Here is an 11406-nt window from a genome sequence, read left to right as displayed (position 1 = left end):
GCGAGTTGTAGGCTTATTAAGATACTCGGAGTGCCTCGGATGTTTAGGCGTCGACTACCCAAGGTAACTCAATCACACCCAACAAGTTCGTGCACACGCGTTGACTCTGGGGGTTTATGCTTCCACTGGGATGCAGCTCATGGCATTCATCCTCCAAGTCATCGCAAGGCTCGAGTCATTGTGATGGTCGAGTCCCTGGTGAGAGCTTTTTGAAAAATATTTTTAGGGAGTGGAACGGTTCATTAAGGTACGGGTTTCACCCCTGACTTAACAGTTTCATTCCCAATTTGTGGTTACGCTCATCGAATGAATCCGAGAGCTTCACTAGAATTTCGAAAGTGAGGCTTTCGTCGAGGTATGGATGTCACTCCTGACTCAACGAAAGATTCTCGTGCTAGAAAAATGCGCTGAGTGAGCAATCCTATCGAGAGTTACTGGTTTTCACACCTGGTCTCGACTGGATCGCTCGGTCATGAGATGCGAGTATTTTCGAAAACATGTGTATTATGTCTGCCTTAGGAAAGGCTAGTAGTATTCCAGCCTTAGGAAAGGCTTCTTCGTGTGAAGTTGTAGTATGCGGGGTTCACACAAAGTCATAGTTTTTGCAATTTCGATCAGAAGCATCAGGTAGGCGCAATACAAACCCTACTGGGTTCGTACGAGGCAGCCTGTGGGTGCTTAGACTATAGACTAGGTCATTCTCTAAGACGTCGACCCGGACTAGGTCGAGTCTCACCTAATTCCCTATAGTTATGGCTCTGATACCAATCTTGTCACACCCCAACCGATGGCGGAATCATCGGGGCGCGGCACTAGGCGAATCAGGTTGCTCAAGAGAATCCATAACAACTATATTGCGATAATATTTATTGCATTCGTTATCCCATACTAACAAATAATACAATCACATAAGTCGTCACAGATTTCTTGTCCTCTCGAACAATTCAAATCCGACAACCTAGATTTTAGGTGAGTTTCTAGACTTCCTAGCTTGATTTGATGTAGGCTTCAACTAATCCTGCAACATACGTTAAAATAATGTCAATACAAAAGTATTGGCGAGTATACAGGTTTGATAGATAATAGGATAATAGATTAAAAGTGCTGCGAATTTCCATATGCATAAACGTAATACGCGACATATATACTCGCAAAACTGATACTACCAGCTAAGTCCTCGATGCTCGACTCTTCGATGGCATAACTAGACCCCGTCGGGCGCAATAGTACTATACTAGTCGTGGTGGGACGTCACGAGTATAAGTCCGAGCATACATGCAACTAGCATCACATATATCTATGCAAACAGTTATTCGCAGGTGATAGATTGACAATTTGAATTCGTTCATTTGATAAGTTCGATTTATAAGGAACGTCTGTTACACCCAAAATTCGATAAAAAGGGGTCAAGTATACTCACAGTGCATATTTGGTTGGATTGACGAGATGATGCCTGAGAATGCCCTGATTACAGACTGATCACATGAGTATTAGATTACGCGCTAAATGGTGTTGGAATACGCGAAATTGGACGAAGCTAGATCGAAAGTCGGCCCATTCGGATAGGCCGTTCGATCGGATAGGCCGTTCGATCGGATGGTCAGCTTGATCGAGTGGGCTGCTCGATCGGCTAGCCCGTCCGATCGGCCAGCCTGTCCAGCTGTTTTTCGACGATCTTCGTGTGTTTTTCGGTGGTTTTGGTCGAGACGTTTTGTGACGTGTTGAACAATTGAAATCCCATCAATTCCGACCCGTTTTAACGGTCGGGAATCACCCCGTTCCATCAGAACTTGCCGTTCTTGGTGGTTTTTCCGTGTTTAACCCGAAATTGGTCGTCTTATCGTTAAGAATCAGATCTTTGACCAACACGACACTAAGAATGAGTAGAAGGTCGGTATAAGCTCTGCTTCTATCATTATAAGTATAGATCTGATGTGAAAACCTTGATTATTCTTGCGGAAGTTCTTAGATCTGAGTTGTTCTTGGTGGAATGAGGCCAACACTTGAAGTTCATAAGAACATCATGATGACATCACTCTAGAACATCTCAAATCTGTAACTTCTTGATTGGAAAACATAGATTTAGACGAGGTTTATGCAAAATCGTATGGAAACCATTCGGATCTGAGTTGTTCTTCATGGGATGACATCACTCTTGAAGAACTCCAAGGTGACATCACCCTAGAACACTCCAAATCCGTTGATTTCACGGTTAAAAGTCAAAAATCAAAAGGTAGAAAGATGAAAGAATGCATATAGATCAAGGAAGTACAAGATTCGAGTTGAAAACTTACAAGAATCGCGAGAAATCGAGAGATTAAGGGGCTGGAACGTCCTGGTCGAGTAGCAGCAGCAACAACAAGTGTTTGGAGTGAAAAGAGGGGTATTTATAGGCAAGGGAGGAGGAAGAAGGAGGAGAGGTGGCCTGGTTCGGATGGCCCACTCGATCGGCCGGCCCAACCGATCGGCTGGCCTCTCCGATCGGCCGGCCCAGCCGATCGGCTGGCCCGTTCGATCAGCCGGCCCAGCCGAATGGCTGGCCTGTCCGATCGGCCGGCCCAGCCGATCGGCTGGCCCGTCCGTACGGAAGCCTTTCGATCCTCATTTTTGGTGCGTTGCGATAGTCTGGGCCACGTTTTCATATATTTATAGTATTATTTATTTATTTATTATAATTAATCACAAAAAGGGTCGCATATACGCATCTATATATCCAATATTCGGCGTGATGATCGAGTTACGCGTGCCTTCGAGTGCGTTCTTCGATGTGATGTGCCACAATGATTATCGGGGCACTACTTGCTCGTGTTGCCGTCATCATCACGATGGCTGGAGACATGGTACTCACCCGATAGTCTTTGTTAGCGTTGCTTGGTTACGTATTGACACCTCACGGTTATCGAGGAGGGTAGATTAAGCCCTCACTCAACATCATCGTGAGTGTTATAATTTATGAAAATAGGTTTGTAATAGCGATAGAATATGCGTAATTATTCGGTTATACTTCGATTTAGCGATATATTTGATATAGTTACATTATGATCCGAATCTCTAGTGCTAGGCATAACGAGTGTATCAAGTAGTAACAACGCACGAAGGTGCGGGTTGTTACACTACACCCCCTTCCCAACGCATCCCAGGCCCACCTCCCTCCAGCCCAAACAACAGTCCAAACCCCAACACCCCTATTGCATCAATACCCCACCACAGCCCAAATCCCACATTCACCCAGCCTTTGACCACTGACCCCACACCCCACCCGATATCCGATACTTCTGACCAACCACAAACCCATCCACTCAACAACCCGAGTCAGCCCATCCAACCACCCTTTGCCCAGCCAAACCGGACGATGCAAACACGCTCCATGAGCGGCATATTCAAGCCCAAACACCCACTAAACTTACATATTACCACCATCTCCACAACACTTCAACCTATTCCCAAAAACCCTTCGGATGCCCTTAATATACCGGAATGGTACTCCGCCATGACTACGGAGTACAACGCACTAATTAGAAACAGAACTTGGGAGTTAGTACCTCGTTCATCAGATATGAATGTTATTCGGTGTATGTGGCTATATAAGCATAAATTCAAATCAGACGGGTCTTTAGAAAGATACAAAGCACGGTTAGTATGCGACGATAGATCGCAACAGGTTGGTGTGGAGTGCGGGGAGACTTTTAGTCCAGTCGTAAAACCCGCAACTATTCGTACAGTCTTATCCATTGCTCTCTCTAAACGGTGGTCGGTTCATCAACTAGATGTCACTAACGCGTTCCTCCACGAGAACTTACATGAGATGGTTTATATGTATCAACCTATGGGGTTTCGCAACAAACAGTTTCCTGATCATGTCTGTCTCCTCAAGAAGTCTTTATATGGGCTCAAACAGGCTCCTCGGGCTTGGTACCAAAGGTTCACCGACCATGTTCTCACCATGGGGTTTCAACACAGTCGTTGTGACGCTTCTCTCTTCACGTTTCATCAGGGCAATGATACAACTTTCTTACTTCTTTATGTTGATGACATCCTCTTAGTCACATCCTCTGATGCGCTTCATTAGCGCTTAATGTCTCGTCTTGCTCATGAATTCGCAATGAAAGACTTGGGTCCTCTCAGCTATTTTCTAGGCATCTTCGTTTCTCGAACGGCCAACCACATGTTTCTTTCACAGCAGTCTTATGCTACTGATATTATTGCTCGAGCTGGAATGCAATCCTGTAACCTGGTAGCCACCCCGGTCGACACAAATTCGAAGCTTAGTGCCGCACATAGTGAACTTTTTCACAACCCCACTCTTTATCGCAGCCTGGCAGGTGCTCTCCAATATCTTACATTCACTCGTCCTGACATCACCTACGCGGTTCAACAGATTTGCATGCACATGCATGCACCCCGGATCGATCACTGGAATGCATTAGAACGGTTCATCCGGTATGTCAAAGGCTCTGCATCTCTAGGCTTGATGCTCACAGGTTCCTCACATCCATCTTTGGTTTCTTACACGGATGCGGATTGGGCCGACTGCCCCAACACACGTCGCTCCACTAGTGGATACTGCATTTATTTTGGCGACAACCTTATCTCGTGGTCTTCCAAACGGCAGTCTAGAGTCTCTCGCTCTAGCGCGGAGGCCGAATACCGTGGCGTGGCAAATGTAGTAGCTGAAATTTGCTGGCTACGCAACTTATTGCTTGAGCTTCATTTACCATTATCTCGCGCTACACTCGTTTACTGTGACAATGTCAGTGCCATATACTTGTCAGGTAACCCCGTTCAACATCAGAGAACCAAACACATAGAGCTCGATATACATTTCGTTCGCGAACAGGTTCAGCGGGGTCAAGTGCGGGTTCTGCATGTCCCATCCAGGTATCAAATTGCAGACATCTTTACCAAGGGCCTACCACGTATCCTATTCGAAGATTTCAGATCCAGTCTCAGCATACGGTCCCCTCCCGCTTCGACTGCGGGGGTATAATAGCATACATATATTAGGCAATGATTTTATTATATAATTTGTATATATCTGTACCAAAATAGCCGAAACCAAGTGTATTATTTATAGGGATCATTATCAATGGAAAAGGTCAAGGAACCTATTATTTCATTCAACATTGTTCAAACCCATTTGAGTCATTGTTCTAGCCAACACAACCGCGTCTTCTAACCCTGCTGAACCACCTTGCCCTATAAACGGGCCCATGACATGCATAGCGTCACCAGCAACCATCACTGATCCCTTACAGAACGTGCTCGTTAACAACTCCCATGGCGCACGATATCTCAAGTGTGTAATAGATAATGACTTCATGTCCGTGTTTTTAATCATTTTTAGAATTTCATCGGGATGATCGCTTACCAACTTTAGGGTTAAATGGCGTATTCCCTCAGGACTCTCCCAAACCCTTTCATCTGTTCATCATTGTTAAAAAGGAAAAGAAATAAGTTGTGTAATATTGAAGTTGAATTAATTACTGTTTTCGTCCCTGTGGTTTGTCAAAAATCACTATTTCAGTCCATTAGTTTAAAAATTGTGATTTCAGTCCCTGTGGTTTCACTTTCGTAACCATTTCAGTCCACCTCGTAACCATTTCAGTCCCTGTACCAACAGAATAAGTGGATTGAAATGGTTACGAAAGTAAAACCACAGGAACTGAAATGGTTATGAAAGTGAAACCATAGGGGCTAGAAATCACAATTTCTAAAATAATGGACTGAAATAGTGATTTTTGACAAAACACGGTTACGAAAACAATAATTAAATCTATTGAAGTGATATCTACACAAACATGATGATAGATAACCTTTAGGAATGTAGGGTTGCAAACAAAACCAATGAACCAATTTATCATCAATTGGAATTATGTCCATAAGGATGTTATCTTTCCAAAAACGAGCAAACTCATGATCGAATGAATGACCATTTGGGTAGTTGGTTAAACCTCTAACTGTACATAACGGAAACATCTTTGTAGGCTTGAGGTTAAGAAAGTCAGCAATTATGGACTTGCTACCATCACAACCAATAACTACCTACAAGCACCAATTCTAAGAATTAGTGTTTTTATTGAAAGCGCAAAAAGGACAAACCATAACTTGTAGCGCGCTTTTGTACTCGATCAAGTTAATACCTTAGCTATAATGGAGCTTCCGTCGATGAATCGAAGAACAGGTTTGGTAGAATGCGGGTCAAGTATTATAGATTCAAGTTGCTTGCCCGAATTTTATTGTGGTAGGAGGAAGTGCAGCATAAAGAGTGTCTATAAGATCCCTCCTTCTCAAACAACGAGTTTCGCCATCCCAATTAATCCTTAATAAAGAAACAATAAAGAATTAATCCATAATTAATTTTCTTTTAAACTTAAGTAGAAAAAAAACACTTCCTTTACTTATTCAAATTTACCTAAAATGACTAGATTTTTAAATAAAATATATCCATTATAGATGCTTAAACAAAATTTATAGATCTCCAAGATTCCCACTAGATTTTTTTTATGAAGATAAAAATTAAGTTCTTATTAATATTCAAAGAAATATACTGGAAGTTCATTGTTATTTTTAGAAAAAAAAAACAGAGAATCAAGATGCTACTATCATGGGTTATGTATTGACTAAAATCGAAGAAATGAGTATCAAAGATGATAAAGTGACTAAGATGGGAATTATATGAATTTATGTACTTCCTTATTGAATTATCCAGGAACAATATATATTAGCTTGCAATGGATAAAATAAAACTTCTTTATTTTATAAATTCTCTATAAGCAATAAAAAAAACTTACAATGATATTTCTGTTTTCCTCCCTCCATCAAGCGATATATCTCGTTCCCTATACATAGCAAAAAAAAACTATCATGACATGTTAACATCGCAAACGCACTACAAGAAATACCCCTCAATAGTGGTGGCATCAATAGCAGCGACAGGCCATACGTAGCCGCTATAGGTCGATCTGAAACGCGATGTCCCACAACAAACCCTTCCCCCACTCATTCCTTATCCTGATCCAATGGCTGCTGGGGTTTATTCTCAGCAATAGCGGCGACAGTAGACCCAATTGCGCCGACATGTTGTCGTCACTATTGCCCCGTTTTCTTGTAGTTACACGTGTCAGTTTGAATACTAGTAAGTTACCGACATGATAACTTGAGGTCAAAGGTCTCAATAGCATATAATTTATAAATGATCTAACAAATGTGATCTTATATGTTTTTTAATTGTAACAACTAACAACGTTAGACAACTTATAATTATATCTATAAATATTTAACTTTTAAAACTCGTAATTAACTTTTAAATATATAAGGGAAAAAAATGAGGAAAAAACAGGGCAATTGGATTTTAACACCTCAAACTTTGAAGAATTGGCCGATAACACCCGCAACTAACACTTTGATCTGTGACACCCCAAACTTTTAATTTTGTTTGTCATTTCACCACTCAGTTAAAAAATGAGTAACTGAGTTAGTCTTCCATCCTAGGTGGCATCCTACGTGGACTATTTTTGACAATATTAAAAAAAATGATAACACAACAAATGATAACAACTAACATCACTGCAAAATCCACCGTCTTCATCAACCATAAAGCCGCAGGTATCCTCAACGAAGCCATAATCCACCGCCCCACCCAATTCCTCACTGCAAAATCACTCTCCGACACTCAAAAACTCCTCGGGAATCACCATCCCCACCCTCTGTTTCATCCGCCGTTACCCCACCCTCTTCATCAACCACCCACCCTCCACAACCATTATCATCGCCGTCATGAGGTACCGGAAAAAACAAACCCATCTGAAAAATCGAGCACTCAAACAAACGCCTCCTCTATAGAGAAATTGATATACATGTTAGATCTATGAATAAAATGATCACCGGAAACCCGATCTCTGTCTCCGATTTCAACCAAAATGTCGCCTCTGTACAACAACTAGGGTTTCACCATCGCCGGAACCCTTGTTAGTCGGAATAGAATGAAATTAACTCTCATCGCTGGATCTGTCAGTCGGAATCGAACCCAAAGAACTCTCATCGGTGGATGTGTTCGTCGAAATCGAACCTCAACTCTACAACCTTCCTCGTCGGGGTACATCTCTCACCGGTTGGGGTTGTTTGAACATTAACTGGAAAACGAGCAATAAGAGTTGGGGTTGTTTGAAGATGTGATGGTGGCGGGGGTGGAGGTATGCCGGCGACGGTGAAGGTGATGTGAAGCTGTTGTGGTGGTAGTATTTAAGAGAGAGAGAGAGAGAGAGAGAGAGAAAGAGATGAACATGGGGATGGGTGGCTGTGTTGGTGGTGAAAGGTGGTGAAACTGGTGGTGGTTGGTGTTTCTGATGTAAAGAGAGACAGGCAAGGTGTAACTGGGTGTTTCATATGTTAAAGGGGAGATGAAATGAGCTTTAACACGTAACTTCCATGTCATTAAGTCCACGTAGGATAAGTCTTGACACATAGGCGTAAACACTAACAAACTTCCATGTGTTTGCCACATCATGGGTGCCATGTAGGATTAATGATGCCAGCTAGGATGGAAGACTAACTCAGTTACTCATTTTTTAACTGAGTGGTGAAATGACAAACAAAATTAAAAGTTTGGGGTGTCACAGATCAAAGTATTAGTTGCGGGTGTTATCGGCCAATTCTTCAAAGTTTGAGGTGTTAAAATCCAATTGCCTGAAAAAAAAAACGGTTTACTGAAAGAGAGTTACAGTAAAGCACAAACTACTACCAGTTTTTCTTAAATGATTTCTCATTCTCTATAAAACCTCCATAAAAATGGACCATATGTTCATTATAAAGAAATAAAAAAAAGTAGCGGAGCTTGACTAAAAGTTTGAAAGAGATATTAATTTTTAACTGTTTTAATGTGTATGTTGTGAATTGGTAACTTCTCAAAATAAGTTTGCCGTATGATATTAATTAAAAACCGGGTTTTTTTAAACGGATAATTTCTTTAATCTTCTATCGTCTGTGGGACTTGAACTCAAGACTTTCCTTTTCCGGTTGAACATATTAAATGGTGTGTAAGGCTATAGGGTGTTGTCATGACCCTCATGATCACCATGACCCTCCACATCAGCGCCATGTCACCTACTTCTAATCCATCATCCAAAACCACTACCCTAAGGGTGTGGTCATGACTCAAACCACTATTATCTTTAATTTATTTTTGTGAAAAGGAGAGAAAATATTAAATATGGAAAGTAGGTCATGGTTGCCATGGTTTAATCCATGGGAATCATGGTGGATGAGACAAGGGGGTGGTGTAGCAATCCATTAATGGTCCTACGTGGCGATTAATGACTCAATCATGCTCCTCATACTGATGTTTTTTAATTATCAAAATAGAGACAAGCTCACCAAAAAGTTAAAAAAAACATCAAGTTTTATTTCTTACCAAAATAGATAAAATCGTCATCTAAGGCGGCTAGAATTTAGCCAGTACTATACATGGTCTATTTTTATTACCCTTTAAAAAAAGTATTCGGCAAGGCTAGAATTAGTCGACTTTTTCTTAAGCAAAAATTTAATTTATGGATTTTTGAAGGCTAAATTTTAGCCTCCGGTTAAATTTATAATTGTTAGATGTTAACTAATTCATCTCTCAACAATGACTAGGGGAAAAATATTTATGAGGTACCGCTTAAGAGGGATAGCAGCGCGGCGGAGGATCTCCGCCACGCCAAGTTGATCCAGAGCTCGCCACCCGTTTGGCCGGATCCCGATTGCTGCTCCAGTCACGTTCCTTAGACTTTCAGACATCTCCATTACCACACATTTTATCCCCTTCTTGTGAAGAGCAATGGCCGTTGCTAACCCACAAATCCCTGCTCCAATTATCACCACATCATCGTCATCCATTGTTACTTATTTTAGAGAGAGAGAGAGAGCTAGAGAGAGAGAGAGACTCAATCGGTGGGTTCTATGCAAGCATTTTAGAAACGAATGTGACGTGTTAAACATGATGGGTACATAGCAAGGTGCAAGAAGCTATCTGACAAGCCAGGTTACAATACACATACAAACATCAAACATTTAACATTATTGTGCATGTAATTCTAAGTTGGAATAAAATTTATCAAATGAGGAATCATTTACCTATGTTAGTATAAAGCAATGTAATTTACATTTTCGACCTATTTTTTATTATTATATTTAATTAAATATATGTTGTTTTCTCTTTTAACTTTTAAATATGTTTTTAACTTTTTATTATGTATGTCACGCAATAAATTGTATTTAAAACTGAGTTGCAAATAGTAACGTATCAAACAAAAATCTTTTCAAAGATACCTCGCGTTTTAGTTTTTTACAATGTTTCTCTTTTTCATTATTTTAATAATATAATATAATATAATATAATATAATATAATATAATATAATATAATATAATATAATATAATATAATATAATAGAATATAATATAATATAATATAATATAATGCTTTAAGAAATCTGCTATAACATTGTGACATGCTTATTTTAATCACTGTCTTGACAAACAAACAAAAAATTGATCGGGTCAAATATAATTATGACATGCTTATTTTAATCACTGTCTTGACAAACAAACAAAAAATTGATCGGGTCAAATATAATTAGATTGTTTGCTCTCTATTTTTAACTAAATTTTCATTTTTCCTTTATATATTCATATATAATGTTTACAAAGTTTCAAATAGAATCTACGATTTGATATGTCTTTAACCTAGCTATTTAATTTTTTTCTCTAACATGTTGTATTCGTTGACTTTAAAAATTAACTTAATACGTAGTTGTATTCCACTATAAGTTTTAATGAAAACAAAAGGGTGTGTATTCAAATTTGGTATCATATACTATATTGAATACCAAGCCATACTAATGTTGTAACGAATCAAACAAATATTGAATGAAACCTGATTTCCATTGTATCATATAGAGGAATTTTACTTATAAAACTATTTATCTACTAACTTTAATTTTGAAATATGAAAACTATCAAATTATATTTATTTTTTTAATTACAAAATCATAAATTTATATTTAGTTTATCGTATCAATTCACATACTCTTATTCGAACTCTTTAGAAGAAAATCTACTTCGAGTTACAAGCTAAATCAAGTTGAAGATTATGAGCTGAGTAGTAAAACATTAAGATATGAGTCAGCAGGGATTGAATATCACGCGAAACGAGCGATCTCAGCTCATACTGTTATTTGCTCAAATAAAAACTAAACTGACTCGACTCAAACTCACTCGTTAGAATAGATTTAGTAAAACCTTGTTACATAATAAAAGGCAAATTGGATTTTAATAATTCGAACTGTCTCTTTTTCATTATAGTAATTAAAAACTAGCATTAACCAACCCCTTACCTGATAACTAAGTCAATCTAGGATTCGCGCGTCGCG

At 39.5% G+C, this 11406-nt stretch overlaps 1 protein-coding gene across 1 annotated transcript; it reads right to left on the bottom strand.

Moving 5' to 3' along the window:
• Positions 1 to 6186: 6186 nt before the first annotated feature.
• LOC110892842 (monooxygenase 1-like) lies at positions 6187 to 9897 on the bottom strand. Its single transcript, XM_035983744.1, has 3 exons — positions 9653 to 9897; positions 6792 to 6839; positions 6187 to 6319 (listed from the first exon to the last, which is right to left on the bottom strand). The coding sequence occupies exons 1-3, from the start codon at positions 9871 to 9873 to the stop codon at positions 6214 to 6216; spliced, it is 375 nt and encodes a 124-aa protein (XP_035839637.1). The 5' UTR covers positions 9874 to 9897; the 3' UTR covers positions 6187 to 6213.
• Between the last annotated feature and the right edge of the window lie 1509 nt (positions 9898 to 11406).

Source organism: Helianthus annuus, chromosome 2 (assembly GCF_002127325.2).
Source record: "Helianthus annuus cultivar XRQ/B chromosome 2, HanXRQr2.0-SUNRISE, whole genome shotgun sequence".
In the NCBI taxonomy this organism is placed as follows: Eukaryota; Viridiplantae; Streptophyta; class Magnoliopsida; order Asterales; family Asteraceae; genus Helianthus; species Helianthus annuus.
Note: the sequence above shows the minus strand (reverse complement) of the source record. Positions and strands in the feature narration are given on the sequence as shown.